The 19029-nt window shown below is 30.6% G+C and overlaps 1 protein-coding gene across 6 annotated transcripts in view; it reads left to right on the top strand.

The window, feature by feature from the left end:
• Positions 1-12803, top strand: part of Eip74EF (Ecdysone-induced protein E74) — a 539076-nt gene extending 526273 nt beyond the window's left edge. For all 6 annotated transcript variants that reach the window (XM_074138086.1, XM_074138095.1, XM_074138052.1 and 3 more), the window contains 3 exons: positions 6877-7122; positions 7653-7845; positions 9680-12803. In XM_074138086.1, coding sequence (XP_073994187.1) covers positions 6877-7122; positions 7653-7845; positions 9680-9788 — 548 coding nt within the window. In that variant the 3' untranslated portion in view covers positions 9789-12803. The remainder of the gene's footprint in view (positions 1-6876; positions 7123-7652; positions 7846-9679) is intronic.
• The last annotated feature ends 6226 nt before the right edge of the window (positions 12804-19029 follow it).

Raw genomic sequence — 19029 nt, 5'->3', positions numbered from 1 at the left:
GGACAGGGGCTACTCCTTGAGACCCAAGTTGGAAGGCAGTTAATTATAATTGTAATGTAATTTGCACTTTTCTTATAAGAACCATTATCAAAGGAGTTAATTCGAATTTATTAGTTCTGTTGAATCGTATTTAGTTGGTATTTAGTATCCTTCCAAATGTTTTAAAGAAATCTTTTTAGAAGCCAGCCATTTTGTGTGGTATTGTTTAAAAGTTCTCGTAAGCAGAATCCTGGGGAATAGTCACAGAATGAAAGAACAGTGCAATTCCTGCCTACCTCTACTAATATTGAATTGCGATTAAATAATTATTTTCAATTCTAAATATACCTCTTCATCGTTTCTGGCGATTTTTCCACCTTATCAAGAAAATTTTGGAAAAATTGCTACAAGAGAAAGTGAGTGTGTGTGTGTTTTAATTTGTTCACTTTACGCCATTATCATATACTTTACATCCACTACCATCATTGTGACTATTGTTCACCTACTAGTCCCCAGGGCGCACATTCTAGGGGGTTCAGTGAAGTTGTTGCTTATAAAGCAGCCCCCCTCCAATCTGATATGCAATAATTCAACTTACGCACGTTTAATTCACGTTTAAGAAGAAGAAAAAAAAAGCAGCGTTTGATATAAACATCCCGATTATTTTATGTATTTGAGACGTTTTATTTACTTCTAATCTTGTGCTTAAAAATAAAAATCTTCGTTTTTTTTTTCTGAAAACAATCAAAGGAGTTTCTAAATTCATTGCAAATTGAGGAGATTTCCACTATAACGGATTTGTAAACTTTATTTTTTCTAATTACTTTGAATGAAATAATTAGGGTTTTCATTTTTTGCATACATTTTCAATTTTTATTAATGCATTAAATTAAATTTATACTGAGTTTTAGTGTAATAAATTCCTTATTTTATTTTTTTTATTACGAACACAAATTATAAAAGAGATGTATTCTTTTAAACATTTCAAACCGTTATAATTATTAATTTAATGTTTGTGTTCATTTTTTTTGAATTATGTTTACTATGGTATGGAAAGTATTGGCTATCTTATCAAACTTTTGATTTCGAATTTAAACCGGAAGTATTCGGTTTGAGGTTCCCTGAATCCGAAGTGTTTTTGTTTTTTTTTAAAAAAAAAAAAAAAGGTCTTTTTAAAATATCTCAAAAAACTAAAAACCGTAGGAAGCTGTAACTTTATATTTAGATGGGGGGGGGGGCTTCATTGGAGGTCAAAATCCATTTACCGGAAGTAACACTTGATCGAATGGATTAATCCCTTTTTTGACGTTCTTTAAAATAACTTCATACATTTATTTGTTCTAAAAGTAACATTTAAGTATAATGTAAGATTCTGCGTGTATTATGTTATAAATGGCGGTTAAAATATCTTGATTAAATACCAAGTGCGTAGAAATTTTTTTCATTTTTCCGAGATAGAAAAAAAATCTCCTAAATTTTCTCTTAATTTCGTATTCACTTCAAATTCTTTTATTTTCTATAATAATTGTTCTAAGGGAAATTAGTTTTTTGGGCGCTTTGAGGGGGTGAAAATGTTCCCAATGAGTGAAAAACTGGAGAATTGTCAAGTGTTAAGTCGTGAAAGTGTTCACACAACAAACTTCTCTCGTAAAACAGCAAAACAAGGCGAATATTATAAGAAAAGGACAGGTAATGAAGTTAGATTACTTCTGTTGCCTTTATCAAGTTGTTCGTCTAATTAACGTCCAGGATGTATTCCCACAAAATGCATCAACCCATCGCGCCTATATATTACAAGAAATTTTGGGTCTTAGAAATTCCCTCAGATTTATTTAGATGAACTTTAACAATGATATCCAATAGCCGCCTCCTTTTCTCTCCTGAAATGAAATTCACAAAATGTACCTGTTTGCTTCGCTAAAATTACGATTGTTTTGTAAATTTTAAGCGAAAAGAAGGAGTAAAAATGATTATGAGGAAATCATTGTAAAGTATGTTTGTCTGTAAATATGTATTTAAGTTGTATGAAGGCACTTTTATATTTACTCTGGCAACGACCCAGCTATCGGCCACACGAACACAACACTGCGACCTCTTCTTTTAAAGCTCCCTACTATTGCTAAACACCACATTGTCAAGGACGCCTTATTATCTTCTCGGACAGTAATTATATCGGAGGGAAAAAATCTGTTGGGGGAAAAAAAATTTGCAAAATGTATAATTTTAAATACAGTTATCACAGTTATTTGGAGAGGTTTACCACTCGTGAAGAGGTTACGCAAGGCGTGTTACAATGTAATGTGTCAATGCGGTGGGTAAAGGAGGAATAAGACTGCTGGCGAATAGCGCCAAGTAGATGGTAACGCCCTGCTCAAGGCCAGCTTCTCTACCATCCCCTTGCAGCACATCCTGGATATACTTTCAGTTTCCATAAAACTTTGCCAAAGTTAGTTTTAAATCTTATTTCTAAAGAAAACCCAGTTTTTTTTTTGTTTTTTTTTGTAGAAATTAATGATAGAGGTAACTAGAAAAATTAGGAGCAACCTTTTTGATGGAAAGAAAAACAATAGGATAAGAAATCTGATCTCGTTTCTTGCGAAGGGAGAAAGTTGGGAAGATAAGAGAGGGCCGGCTGTGGATTTAGGTGAAGAAGCGACAGTAAAATGTTGGCGATAGTATCACGGATGCGGATATTTGGCGAGGAGGAGCGGGCGTTGGGCGCATGCGCCACGACCTTGGTGGTCGGTTTGAAAGTCAGTGTGTCGTTGCACTTAAAGGAAGGCGCAATTGCCAAGTGTCTGCCCCTCTCCCGCGCGCCAGTGCTCGCTGCTCACTCCCACTGTTCGCAAGCCAAATATAGTGCGCCCCCTCGTCCCCCACTATTTGCGCTACGTGTGACCTTGACTTTCATCGCCTACTCGTCTCTTATCATCGCCACGTCCCTCTCCTCACCTATATCTACTATTTGTATTACCCACTGCTTTTACCAGCCTCTTCTACAATTAGTTCTATTTCCTTTGTTACATAAATACATATTTGTTTGCAGCTCCGCGGTTGGTTTGTCACTAGCTAAAGGATATTTGGCAGCCGCATAATTTTCTGTTTTAAAAATAATTAAATAAACAAGACGAACTGCTAAAAGTACAAGGCCACTTAAATGTAGCTCCCGCCATTTCCTGGTCATTGCACGGCTTTACTTGCGGCCATTTTGCTTCTTCCTTCAAGGACACTACTCCTACACAGCACATATTTATTGCTGCCCTAAACGCGAGGAAATTAATAAATAAAATTCTCGCCTTAACTTTATCAGAGAGAATCAAACTATAGGATCTTCAAGAAAGACCTTGCTCTCCGAGTTTCATTTGTGACTCAAATATAGACTTGGTATTTTCCATCTAAACTGTTCTACTGGGGAATCCCCAATAAAAGTTACAAAATATACATTTTACCTGTAATTTTAATAACAATATCTAACAAGAACTGAATAGCTTTATTGAAAAAGTTTTATTCTTTAATTACGCCAACTCAATTCAAACTTTAAATTATGTGAGGTCCTCTCCTCTTTGCGTAGATTGCAATGAGGAGGAGGATTTCAAACATATAATAATGATATGTTCACATTATGTAGTAGAAAGGAAACGAATGTTTGACGACTTATACAGGTATTTAGATGCACCATTTCGCTACGAACACATAATATTCTCCGCCAACTTCTATGTACTTAAGTCTAAAGCAGAGCTAGCAATGTATTTAAATGTATGAATGTAGTTAAAAGTTATAGCCGATTAGAATGAATGCAAGAAAATGATTAGAGAAGGATTACGTGATTTCAATTTCGGTTAAGCTATAAGGATGGCAGGAGCACAGATCCATCCATTAGCTGTAATTTATGTAAATAGTTGGATATAGTAGAGGGTTGAATGTGTGAAGCGAATGTATTTATAAGTAAGAATGGAGAGTGAGTGATATTCTAGTGATAAGCACCTAGACGATGCTGGCTGTATGGCGAAAGCCAATGCCAAAAAAACAAGCAAAAAAAATATGTGATTTGTGGCAATTAAGTTAAACGGTTACCGAATTATGGGAGTTCCCGATATTGGATTGCTATACTTGATTTAAAACTGTCAAATCCTCTTATGGCCTTTGGTGGGAGCCAACAGGGTATCTTTTGTGATTGTATCCAAAAAAAATGTATCCAGTAAAATGTCGAAGCAACATTTGTCGTGAATAATAGTTGCAAGTTGTCTGAATTAGGCTGAAAAGTCAGCTGTCCAAATTTCTCAGTGACAATTATTAGTTAATTGTTTAGTGTTAACTCTCATTAGGTTCTTAGTTCAAGCAATTTCTGTTTTTTTGGGGGTTTGTGAAAAAGCAAAATTAGAAATTGTAGAAATTCATTATTATAACAGAATTTGTAAAACTTGTGGTGACAACTATTGGCTGTGATACGCTCTTGTGTTGTGAATTAAAAAGGGTCTGCTTGTCTCCGGTTCGAGATAGATACGTGCTGACTGGCACCCTCTCTCTAGATGATTATTTGTGGTGAACTTGATCAAGCTTGTTGCGGAAATCCATTTATTTAATAAAATTCCACCCATTGTGATATCATCAACCATCAAATCTAAAAAGCCTTGACGTAGTCAATGATTTTTAAAAATATGAGCATATTTGTTTGGTAACTTATAATAGTAAAACGAATTGAAAGTTAAAAATTCAGTAATTTTTAATTTTTAAATTTTCCAAGGACTTAACTATTTAAAAAGCTGCAGTATAACAAACATACATAAGGTGGCGTGGGCGTGGCTAAGTAGTAGTAGTGTTAGTGTATTAGTAGTGTTCGTTGGGTTCAAGGGAGTACACGCTACTAATCTTGGCAAATATCCATATTCTGCCTTTTGCCCTAGGTCCGGATATTCATCTTAACCATTGTAAACTGAAGCTCTCTAGCTTTTTTTTTTTATTTACTTATTGTAAATATTGGGCCATTTATAAATTAAAAAAATTCTGAAGCATAAAGCTATTGTACTAAAATATCTTACAATTCACTGACTAATAATAAAAAGGTAACCCTGACCTGAATTTATTTGCATATATTGTTGTTTTTTCTTCTCGAAACAGTCCCCATCTGGATTTTTTTGTTTTCTTATAAAATAGTTTAAAACTATCGTAATTGCAAATGGATAAAATTAGTGTTTCTTCATTTTGGTAATCTTGCTTCCGCTGCACGCAGTTTATCCGAAAGAACCAGTCCTTTATCCCTAATATTAGTCGGTTAGTGGCGTCAGATTGGCGAAAAAAGTACGCCGGATGTAATTCCAACAGTTGATTCTTTACATCCTTTTACGCCTTATCCGGAATTGTCTCCTTTTACTCATCCACTTATATTACTCACCTCCCTTCGCATTAACCAAAGTTATTAACAGTTTTCACTAATTACCACATTTATTTATTTAATGTGGCAAAAATTTGAGCCTAATAAATATTTCTTTCTTCGCTTCAAAACTTTTATAAAATATTCAACTCAATAAAAGTTATCCTCCCGTTTAATCAGAGTTGAATTATTTTCCCTTGTCTCAAAACTTTGTTAAATTTAGCTTGTGTTGCAAAGTGTGGGGTAAATGATATTATATGGCGATAAAATAATTATTAATCAAATAATTTCTCCAAACATATTTGGGAAAAGCTGTACAATAAATAACTTGAATTTCATCTACCTTGGTAAATTGTTTATTTTATTGTACCCATCATATTTGATACAAAAAAATATAATGGTAATTTATACGATACTTAACATTTTGTTAGTTGATTCCAGTCTAATAGAACTCCGAAATCTATTCTAACTTTTCATTATATTAGTGGTTCTTATTTTTCGATTTAGCTTCAATATTTGCGAATGAAAACGTGAACCTAAAGTGGCCTGTTAGTTGCATTTGATGCATCTGCTCTTAATTATTGCTTTTTAATGAAATACGACAGAAGTTTAATAATAAATATTACGTTCATTAAATTTATTTTGCAAATGTTTTACATATCGGTGAGTGCAAGCTGCAGAGCAAAAGTTTTGAGAAAAATGACCAAAAAGTTGCTAAATAAATGCAACAACTTTTCTTTTTGTAAGCCAGAAATAGGAACTTGCAGGGTAACATTCAGTTTATCTATTCAACATTTTGAAGTTAAACTAAAATTTTTTTTGAAACTTCCTTGTAGTTCACTTGATTTCACTTGATTTTCAAAAAAATTCTACTTGCCCTGAAAAGAGAAAATATGTCCATAAAGTTGAGTATCTAATTGATCTTCTCCATGAAGTGGCTAATTTTTGTGATTAGTAATGCCAACCAGAAAAGCTAAGTCACCTATCAACCACACGAACTTTTTATATGTCAGGGACTTTTATTTTCCTCAAGTCATGATTTTCATGATGTGCGCGTTTCAAATTCATCTGTTAAAAATTTGGATTTCACCACGAACTTAGCCGACATAGAAGTAGTTGCAAAAGTTTGTAGCGGTCTAAATTACTCTGCATTACAAGATTTGTCAAAACAATACCACTGAATCGTTATGAATTTGCTATCAAAGTCATTCCGCGTACTAAATAAAAAGTTAGTATTTCAGAAATATTTTGTCTGTTTTTGAAAAATAATTGTGTCTTCAGTCACGTTTCTAAACTCTACTTTGACAAAATTATCCTTGCAGTCTGTCACATCATAGCTGAGTCTGTCTGCTCTACTAAACTTTACCCATACTTTACTGTTTCTTTCGAATTGAACAACTCCTTTGAGTTCTTTAAGATCTGTAAATATCTCTTATCTCAGAGCCAACTAAACTGACCTTCATATTAAGTAGTAATTAATTGTGTTAAATTTAAATAAATATATATTTTTATTTTTTATTTTATAGTGAGTGAAACCTATGGTGGTGGAGGGGGGACTGGAGGATACATGGGACCCCCGCAGAGTTACTTCGCGCCACCGCAAGCCCCCTCACCTCCACGGGCCTCTGTCATACAGGCGGCCGCCTCCAGTTCGCATGATGACCTCTACCTGTTGGAACTTGGTTTTCAGCATTGCATGAAGAAGAAAGTTAAAAGAGCCAGAAGCGGTTGTAGTCCAACGGCTACAGGACCTAAACGCAAAAGTAGAGAAGGTTTGTTTTGTTTTTTTAACTGACAAAAGGTTTTTGTAACTTCTTTCTCTTGAAATTATAAAAATGTTTAATATTTGTACCATAGATGAAATATTGTTACATAAATGTATGAACTCTTAGCGCTCTCGCTAAGTTTGTATTTTCTGATTGGCCCTGTTTGTTTTTCTCTTGATGTTATTGAAAAACGAAAAACAATGGGCCAAAACCCCAGTTTGCGTTCAAACATGTTAAATATAGTTAATTTAATAAGTAATTACCTTAATCCAATCATGTGTGATTGAGAAATTATCCATTAGGATACCTTTCGTATAATAATTTTGAATAGATTATTAACTCTTTCCTAGTTTCCATTAGGCAATCTCATCGATCATGAAAGCAAGGCAGACGTCTGCCTCGAATTCTGAATCTTTTAAAAAAGTTCAGCCCTCTTGGTATTACCGTTGAGAATACCACGGCCAGTCAATCTAACACTATTACTATACAAAATGCTTATATACATTTAGAAATTAATAAGAAAAATATTTTTCCAGGTTCTACTACATATCTATGGGAATTTCTGCTGAAACTTCTACAAGATAGGGATTACTGTCCCAGGTACATAAAATGGACCAACCGGGAGAAGGGTGTATTTAAATTAGTAGATTCTAAAGCAGTCTCTAGGCTGTGGGGCCTGCATAAAAACAAACCAGATATGAATTATGAAACAATGGGACGTGCTCTCAGGTAATTATTATAGTCAAAATTTAACATTTTCCTGCATGATTTGTAAATGTTTAAAGAATAAGAAAAATCTAGAAAGATTTTCTACTGACAAAAATTGTTCGTATTGTTGAAGTAGCCATACGTATAGCAGTTTTTCCCCCAATTCTGTCTATTCAGTTTTGACTGAAACTTGATGCATTTTTATAACAAATTCCTCAAGTCTGTAATACTAGGTACGCCCGTCGCCTTGATATGGTCCACTTCATTTTTTCAGAAATTAATAGTATTTATTTCTAGCTGTACCCGGTCACACATTGTTGTGGCTCATTCTGGTTAAATGGAACTATTCTGGACGGCGCAAGAGAAGGGCTGTCATTTTGGGATCGAATTACTCTTGACGCATCTAAGAATCAGATATCGCCAACCCCGTTATTGACAGATTGCATTATTTGATCATAAATGCTTTTTTGCTCAAGCGTTAGGTTAGGAATATTTGATTGCACATACGTCAAAAGATCACCATTGTTGTAATTTTGTTCACGATGCAATCTACGGTGAACGAAGTAGCAGCAGATAGATTTGGCAATGGCATTCCCCATTGATAGAGAACTTTGTTCGTGATTTCCAAGTACAAATCTTTAATCATTATCAACCCTTAGTTGTAGAATCAGCTGTGAAATCCATGTTCATATTTGTATTTTCCTTGCGTATTCGAAGGGAAACAATCTTCAGCCATTTGCGATTTATATTTCTCCCATAAGTTTGTTAGAGATGAAGGAGAGCAGGCGGTCAATATGATTGCAAAACACTGCACGAATTTGATTTGGATGTGAGATGTTGCACGCGTCATTAATGCATACATCCCAGTGTCGGTCGTTCTTCAATAAATTCAGAACTTGACGTGCACTACCGAAAGTGGCGTGTGTAACGCCGTTGACAATTCTCAATGCTTAAAAGTCATTGGATCGGGCACATTTACCAACAGCATGCGAAAAAAAGAAGCATTCATTTTGATTGGGATGTACGGTGTACAGTCTGCTTATCGTAGTTTCTTTAAATATGCCAGTTTGTCCGTCGACTCGCTCTCCTCGTTTGCGTCGTTCAAATGATTTTCTACTCTGCGCTCCACGTGTAATACGTAGTCTTTTCCGAATACAGCAGAGTTTTCGTAAACTCGTCATTTTGACAACGTGAAGTAAGCAGTTAACGTTGTAGCCGGTGGTTTCAAGGCACATTGATATCTATGAACATTCATTTTAACAATGTATTCGGAAACATTGAAATGGAAACGTAAAATATTTAGTGTAGCGAGTGTTCATTTCATGTCCAATAGGAGGTGGTGTTTTCAAAAAAGCATGTTTTTACCTGTCACAGGTTGACATCTACATCATAGGTATATCAAAACACGCGTGTATTCGAATGCAACGTTGTTCCAAAATTTCAAAGCCATCGGTGAAGAACTTACGGAGATTTAAGATTTTGAACAAATCAACATTTATATTTTTATTTACATAGCTTTGTGTATTGTTTATGCATAACAATAATTTAATGATTTTCATTAGAGTTGGGTTAAACTTGTTTTATTCAAGCAGTTATATAGTTTAGAATTGGTTTGTAAAATTATTCAGAAATTTAATTATGAACTGAAATCAAATAAATTTCTCATTAATTGGTTTAGTAATAAATCGATAGCGTGTGGATTGCACTTGTTGGTTAGTGAGCAGTAATATTTCGTGTTTTACTCTTTATAGTTGTCCATATCTTCGCAAACAACCGGTTGTTTTAGTTATATATACGATATATATTTAAATTTTAGTTAAACTTTTCATTGATTAAAATTATTTATTTGTTGCAGATATTATTATCAGAGGGGTATCCTAGCCAAAGTGGATGGCCAGAGGCTGGTTTACCAATTCGTGGATGTACCCAAGGATATCGTAGAAATAGACTGCACTGGGGCGTGACCCTGAACTCCCATGATACTTATTTGAGTCTAAGTTGTTACCACACTCCCCCCCATCAGAGAATATACCCCCCTTAATTGTATAATGATTTATTATTTTTTAAAATAATTAAGAATTTAAAAAAGTATATTATATATATGTATAAAAACAAAAAATACAAAAAAAACATTTTCTATATATTATATATATATAAATATAAATAAATGAAAAAATATATATAATTGTTCTTGTATAAAGTATAAATGTTTTATCAATGTTGCATTCTGGTTGTTAGACACTCGCTCATTGATGTGGCTATTTAAGAAAATATTCGCCCTTTTTTAGGGTGCTAAGTGTTTACTAAGTGTCTTTTGCCAACGAATCGACTAGATAGTTGAATTTTTAAATGTTTAAACACTAAGATTCTTATTTTTATATGTATTTCAAAATAATGTGGAACCCCTTTGGGTATTAATAGTTCTATGTGTGGATAACAAAAACAAAAAAGTAAATTATTTTTTGTTGCACACACGAAGCCTGCAATGAAAGTACTATTTGCTACATTTTCCCTTTTAACCGATATAAATTAATTATTAAAAATAAAAATTATAAAAAATATAAACCATTTGTTTTTCATTTTCTGTTTTTTGTTAAGAAAACAAAATTAAACACTGCCAATTTTTCTCTTATTAGCTTTCTCTAGCTCATTTTTTGCACAATATTAAATTTAAATTCTGATACAAATATTTAAAATACCTCCTCGTGAATTTTTATATATAATATATTTAAATGTTTAAATGTACAATTAAACAAATTGTAGTTTAAAAATAAGAAATAAAATAAAACTAGTTTATTATATTTATAATAATAAGTATTTGCTCATTTTTAAAATATTAAAATAATTAAGAGAGACCTGAAACAGAATTTGGAAAACATTTGTAATAAAATTAATAGCTTGGATTTTGATTTGTATTTTTTATGATTTTTAATTTTTTTTTTATTTTTTCAAAAAATATTTTTGCCGTGAAAGCTGCAGAGCAAGAGGGGTCTGTGCCGAGCACTGGGTTAATGTAACAGATGATGCTTCTTTCTTTGAAGTTGATATTGAATTGCTGAAGTTGTGATCTCAATAAATAAAAGATTGGTAATTTTAAAAAGGCAATACACTGCCCACATATATTTGAGACCAATTTATCTCACATATTTCGTTGTAAATATTAAACAAACACACTTTGGAGCCTACCATGACGATGATACGATTGTGTGGAAAAATTGTACTTTATTTGTAAGATTCTTTTTATTTTCTGTATATAATTTAATTATTTATTCTTGCTTTTTATTTTATTTTTTTTCTTTTTTCTTCTTTTATTTGCCCTTTCTATTTCATTTGTGTTCATACATCTTTTACTAGGGTTTAAGAGTCTATTCTTTAACATATAAATATTAAAGCAAATTTATATATACATATAAATAGATTTTATACATAGTTTGTAAAAAAAGCATAAAAACAAAAACTTGTATTTTATAATTGTTTTATATAATGTACTTAATTTTCATTGTGTTTACCATATTTTTAGTTATTACGACAAATTTTTGTTTAGCAGAAGTTAATTTCTTTAATTGAAATATCTAGAATATAAATATAAGTATAATTATTCTCCCAGTGTTTTTATTACAAAATAGTATAATTTCAAAAAAATAATTAATATATTATTGTAATTAAAGTACAAAACAGCTGTAAAGAAAAGAAGATTGCCTTTTTTTTGTTATTTTTTAAATTCAAACTTGAAAAAAATTTATAACATTTTTTGCGCTAAATTTCCATCCAAAAAAAAAAAATGCAAAAAATAAAAATAAATGAGAGAAGATAAAGTGCTAATTTTATCATTATTATTATGATTATATTATTATTATTTAATATATGGTGTGGTTAAATGTTAAAAACTTAAAAAAAGTATTTCAATTTATATTTAAAACAAAAACAAAACTACAAAAATTTGAATTACTGCCAATTAATAAAGTGGCCTCCATAAAAAAAAGGGAAAAAACTATGTCCACTCTGAGTTTTAAAAGAAAAATATATTTTAAACAATTTTTATAAAAATTAAATATTCATAAAGTGGCTGGTTCGGGAAGTTGTAACGGAAGCTGTGAATAGCCTTGTTTGGACTTCGGTCGGACTATGAGACTGATTTTGGATTGAGAAATTAGAAAAAATAAACAAACTTTTGTATTTATAACTTATATATTTAATATATTATAAATAAATATAGTTGGAAATTTTCCTAAAAAATAAAAAAAACTACAAATTTGCCTTTTTGACACCTCTCATAGCATTTTCAATTTTTAAATTAACAAATTATCATAATTTTTAAAATATTAAAGTTATTGCTAACAAATTAAAATAAGAACAGCTCAATGTCCGTTATATTGTTACATAAATACAAAATTTAAATATCAAACAAAATAGACACAAAATAATTTTAAAGAAAAGTTATGGAACTTCATTCCATTGTCATATTTTTAAATTTATATTCTTAAATTATTTATTTAAGAACATAAATAAATAATAATAATGTTTTTAAAATAATATGTACACAAACGTTTTTTAAAAGCCATCTTTTGTGTAATTAAATGTTTTTTCTCAAATAAGCAAAAAATTTGCATTAATATTTGATAAGAAACAAATTAAAGTACAGTATAGTTCTTTAATTACGAAAGAATGTACCTTAAATTTAGAAAGTATGGTGTAGATTTAAAAAAGTTGGTGATATTTTCATATGAAGAAATTTATGTAATTGCTGTAAATACTATTTTTATGAAAGATGGGATCGCATTTTAAAATAATTACAAATATATATTAAAAATAATAATTTAAATAAGAAGATGTAAAGAAAACAGATTAACAAGTAAGCGTTTTATAGCTGGAACAGTGTTCTATAATAATTCAAATGTTTACTTATTATTATTATAAAACATAATGGAGTTATTCACTGGTTCTTTTAAATAATGCAAAATAAAGTAACATAAAAATTATTTTGGCTATTTGTCTCTGTTTATTATTGTGTTATTAGTTCTCCCAGTTGAACTCTGAGAGTGATTTGAGAATAGCTCCTTTTTAGCCATTACATATTCTCTCGGAAAAATCAAAACACATAAAACCTTGAAAGACAAATTTAGGAGAGATATTTTCAACGGGATAAAGACGGTTTTTTCATTAACATTCTAATGATATTAAAATAATAAATTTTATTTTATAACTGTTGGTTTTTATTAATAGTCAACTTAAACGTTATTTTCAAATCGCTAATTTGCACTTCTAAAAAGCAAAACAAAAATAATAATTTCATCCAAGTGAAAACTGGTCCACTCGGCAACCTTTGCCAAATCTCCCGATTTCAAAAACATTTTATTAATCAAAATAAAAATTATAAGCACTTTATTAAGATATTAATAATAATATTAAACCTGAAATCATGACTGGCAAATTCAAAATAATGAAAAAATGAAGTGAAGTTTCGCAATAGAAAGACACAGGTAATAAAACTTCTTTCATTAACGTTTTACTTCTCTCTTTTTTTTCCCTACTATTTGGGAGCGGGTATTTAAACATTTTTTTTTGTTACAGGTACCTTCCTTTGGGAATTTTTATTGAAATTGCTGGACGATGAAAGATGTTATCCGTATATACAATGGGTCGATAAAGCAAATGGCCACTTTAAAGTGATAAATAGCAAAGTTGTTTCAAGATTATGGGGGATTCATAAAAATAATCCAGAAATGACATTTGATACGTTGGCTCGCTCATTAAGGTTAGTTTTTTTTTTGTTTTTGAATATAAGGTTACAACCAGAGGACTCTCTAGAAGCATTTAGTATCATGTACCTGATAATTTTGAGTCATATTTCTTTAATAATAAGAAAAGTATTTGTTAACCAAAATTCAATTGAGTTATTTAGGATTTGCGCTTCATTCATCGATGCACATTGGCAATTGAAAGAAGCTTTTGGAATTAATTGTAGAATTACTGAACATAAAATGCACCTTGCTGTATTTAGTTCCAAGTACACACCACTTGAACTGATTTCTCTCGTGATTTGACTTTTTTTCCCTTTAAATCTAATTCCAACGAAATTACAGTCCTTTTAATTAGTCAAAACATTTTTTATTTTGACATTGTGTCTACATCCCTTTCTCCTATATTAATATCTGAACTTTTACAACATCCTAATGGCTTACAGATAATTCTCTGGGGGAAAAAAACAGTCCTTACAAAACATTTGCCGGTGAATTCTTTTTAAGGAAAAATTAAGAAAAGAGTTTTTGGATTTCTTTTAGCTTTCATTATTTTGGGTGTAGTTTCGTGGCAAGTATCTCTTCTTTAGTACATTTTTTCCGCTTTTGAATAATATTTATGATTCATTCAAATATTAGATGAAAAAGTAAATAATTTTACGTAAAAGTATTTAATTTAAATATTAAAACCATACAAAGAAGATTTAGGCTTAAAATAAAATTAGGCCATTGGTTAGTATAATTACAAATTGAAAATATTTCGAAAATTATAAATCAGACTATATCTTTCCTAAAACAAGTAACTGTTTATTTCATATAAAAATATAGTTAAAACGATTGTGTTTTTATAACTTCTTATCAAAGTTAATCAAAAAAGTAGGTTGACTATAAAAACATGATCCTTTCAATTAGTGGAGAGTTTTGTATATTAGCTTGCTTATTTATTTATTTATTTTTTGTTGGCAAAAAGTTGTAAAAATCACTTTGCCCAAATAAAATTGGTGTTGACTAAACCTTTTTGTTAAATCACCTTCTGAACTCGAGAAACGCAACTCCATTTAAGTGATTTTTCAGGAGGCAAAAAAAGAGAAAAGTTATCCAATTTTTGTATTTTAAAAATACCCAACAAAAAATATAATAAGAAGGCCATTCTAGTACAAAATGAAAAATACATTTTCGCCGTTCAATTTCTGTTTAGAGCCATTGAAATAAGTACCTACATCAAATGTCAAAAATTGAAAATTTGTTTCGTTCCTTCGATTCTGACATAGCGAAATTAATTTTAATGAGAATATAATTTTTTTTTCTATTTTTTAAAAAATAGTTTCGTTTTACGACATTAGCAGCAAAGAGCTTCATATCTTTCAACTAGTTTCAACAGATGTACTAAATTTTATTTTTGGCCATAATCCGTAAAAGTAAGAGTAAGGTTTTTGAAAATGCTCTTTAAATTATATTGTTTTTGTTTGAATAATAATTAATATTTGAAATCATTTATCCAAAAGCAGAAAAAATGTACTACCAAATTGATGTGAGAAGTACTAAAAAAAAAAATTAACTCTTCTTCAATTTTGAAGATTGAATATAAAATATTTTTATAATCAATGTTGATTTGTATTTCTAAATATTTAAAAATAAGAAAAAATAACAAAAGTATGTTTGCTTTAGTTTACCTTTATTGCAGTTATTTCATCCTTTTAGTTTATTTTTATTTATAATTTATGATGGTGACCTGAGATCAGTGAGTGGAAGTACTTTGTAGTATTACAATTTAAAATCAACTTTTACTTCCCGCTGTCGAATGGCTGATCGAGAATGACGTGGTATTTAAGCTAATAATTAATCAACAAATAATTTATTGTATTACTCTTACAGATATTACTATCGAAAAGGAATCCTATCGAAAGTTGGTGGCCAAAAATTGGGTTATAGGTTTATAAAAATACCTGTAGAGTCGTCGTCTCTCAAGTTCAAATAGGCTGGCGAGTTCCTCCTAAAGGTCGGCTAAATTATATGATAGCTGAGCTATTACTTAAGGTCAATCAAGGAAACGAATTTACCCATTTAGAAATAATAATTATTTTAAAGATTGTTATAAAATTATAGTTAATAAATTTTAAATAAAGGAAAGGTTTAAATAAATATTTTTTAGAATATTATGTTTTAAATAATGATTATTTTTCTATACCATATTAATGTTTTTATTTAAGTAACTGTTTTTTGTATGTCTTTTTTTCCCAATAAATATTCTTTCTAGCATAGTTTCATTTCATCGATTAAATGATTATTTTTATTATTGTCCTTTGCCAATTTCTAGTTTCTATGTTAGGAATTTCTTTTCATTCTTTCTGAAAAATTGTGTTATGTTTATAATTTTTGTTTTTTATTTAATACGAAGTTATCTGGGTGAATATTTCAAACCATTATCTGGTTGGAATCAATATATATTTTGTTTTATATACATGTATTTTTCCAAATGTAATATTTGGTTGTGATAAATAAAAAGTATTTTTTAAGAAAATTATACTAATTTTATTAAAAGAAAAAGCCTACTTATTTTTTTTTAAGATTCCCTAATTTTTTAAGCTACATTCTTTGCAGTGATTATGCGTACAGCATAAGACTATTTATTTTTGGGAACAATTCTTATGAAATAATCGGAACGTTCTTCTAAAAGTAGAATAAAAAGTTCACCTAAAATGGAAATTATGAAATTAATCTTCATAACCTGTAATCAGATGAAGAGAATTAAGGAGTGCTTACTTGTGGTTTACAAACGATCACTAGTAGACCTTATATCATTAAACATGATTCCTGTAAGAGATAGCTCCAATATAAAGTCAGCCATTACAAATTAAGTAATAAATAATAAAGGTAATTACGTTTCTTTAAATTTTTATTTCTTATTTTTTATTTTGTTGTATTTAAAGTCACCCTGATGTGACCGAAAGCTCTACTTGTGTTAAAAAAACTAAATGAGTAAAGTAAAATCTTAACTTTACCAAAATCAGGCACTACAAGTCTGACTTTTGGAGTTTTAGTGAGAAAAAGTACCTACACTTCATCTATTAATAAAGTAATTAAGGGAATGTGAACATTGCATGTTTCCAACAGCATCCTGATCCTGAAGAAAAACCGTTAACACTATCATTACTTCAAGGCAATAACAAAAAATGTCCCCCCCTAACACTTACTTCCGAAACTCATATTGTCTCTAAGTGTAGATACGGTTTGTCACACACATCGAAATATTTTTTCAGATGGGGCTAACTCCAACTACCAATTAGGTATCTTGGATGTTTATAGTTAAGCACATACTTAACTATAAATAATTTGTCTCACGAATAAAAAATAGCTATACTCGGGATTCGAACTGGGGATCTCCCACTTGCAAAGCATGCTCATAATCACCCGCCCCTTGCTTATACTAATAAGTACTAATGAATATCAATTCTCAGGTTCCATTATTACATATATAAGCACAAGAGTGTACGTGAATACCTATATCGGAACTCTAATAGATCCCATCAATCTTACATTATTTCTTCTGAAAAACAACTTATGAGGACAGGAGCGCTCAATAATTCATTCACCTGATCCACTTTAATTTATCACAAAAAATGTACATGTGTAATGTTATAAAGTGCCCACAGGTTACATGCCAATTAGCAACTCAGAACTGATAATGGTCTTGATTGAAGTGGTATGAGGTTGATAATGGACTCAGTGGATTACAGAGCAGTCATCAAGTTCCTTTACTTAAACGGCCGCATACCAAAAGAGACATTCGAAAAGATGAAGGAGCTTTTATGGTGATGATTCCCTATCGTATGTCAAGAACTGACATTGTTAATACAAATGCAGATGGATGTCGGAGAAAGCAGCTTTAATTTAAGGAGATTTTGTTTACTAGTGTATGCTGCAATTTTTAAGCGTGATTAAAGATTAATGAATTTCAGTTTAATGACAAGAGGATTTATTTTTCTGGGAATTCAAGACAACTTTCCATGCAAGGAATCTTTTAGTTTTAGTTTCGTCCGCTTACTCATAGAGCGCTATTGTCTCAAAATAACTTCTTAGACCACCAATAGATAGCAGGGGTATCTACAGTCCGTGCTGTGTGGTCTTCAAACAAGCTACTCATTATTATTATTGTTTGTGCAAAAGCTTTTTTTTGTTCATTACATGTTTATAAATATAAATTGCATTAATTGTTTATAAACATTAACGTACTTTTATTATATTTTATCTACTTAGTGCCTGTGACATTCTTTCTATACCTTCAAGATGGAATTCAGGTGTAAAGGGAAGAATCTAAGATAGTAATTTTACAGGCAAGTAAAGTTATTCAAATCTCTGCATTTGTGTAAAATTAATATTCCAAATACATTCAAATATAACTAGTTTTACATTGTAAAATTCGCTAAAACAACATGTTATTTTTTTTATAAATAAATGAAACTATATCTAAGTAAGGCGCCACGGTAGCCGAGCGATTAGAAGCGAGACCTGCAAAGCTAATATGATATATTGTCATACTAGGTTCGATTCCCGATCTAGCCAAACATGAACAATTTAACAACATGAAAACACGAGAAATTCGTAGTAAAGTAGCTTCGCTAATCGCCTCCGTCCTTGATAGGTGGACGTAAATTCTGTCTGAAAAAATTAGGCAATACTTTATTTACTTACTATACCTATGTTTTCCTAAATGTTTAAAATCCCTATTTGGGATAATTTTTGTTTCAATTTCGATTAATTTTATTGATTTTCTTAAAGGAAAAAGAGAATTGAACTGAAGTTTTTAAAATAAAATTCGCTTGCCTAAGATGTAGTGGAAGGCTGAAGTGTTGAACTAAATAAATCAAATTGGGGAAACATTATTATAAGTATTTTAAATAATAGAGATAAAACAAGTGACTTCACTCATCCATAAAAAAAAATACTAATAAAAATAGGATTCAAGTTTTAAAATAAAAGACACTCACCTGTTTAAAAAGAACTTTTAAGAAGAACATTCACATCGTTCTGCGAATTTCAATCAATGATTTGTGTGACGGTTCTGCTATGATGATCTCGGCTGTAAATTATTCCTAATACAGAGTGATATAATTTTTTTTCTACGAATGTTTACAGTTTGCCATATCAAAAACTATAAAAATTTATTAAAACCAATACACTTTTTCCTCGCATTTTTGTATTTTATTTTTCTACTTTTACTCTTCTTTTAAAGGCTCTGCATTACAGTAATTACCTTGTGTACAGCATCCAATCTAGTTTTTAGATCAAAGCACAAGTAATTGATCAAGAGTTCCTCTTCATTTGAATCGAAGTTCATGAGGAGATTACTTCCCATTGGGAGAGAGATTACAAACAGAAAGATAAACTGCGATTCCTTTAAAGAGGAGTAAGAGAAATTAAACTTCAAAAACGGCTCGACTACAATAATCTCCCTTTATTGTTGTAA

This window comes from Rhodnius prolixus, unplaced genomic scaffold (assembly GCF_049639745.1).
Source record: "Rhodnius prolixus isolate KJV_2025 unplaced genomic scaffold, Rpr scaffold_1, whole genome shotgun sequence".
NCBI lineage: Eukaryota > Metazoa > Arthropoda > Insecta > Hemiptera > Reduviidae > Rhodnius > Rhodnius prolixus.
Note: the sequence above shows the minus strand (reverse complement) of the source record. Positions and strands in the feature narration are given on the sequence as shown.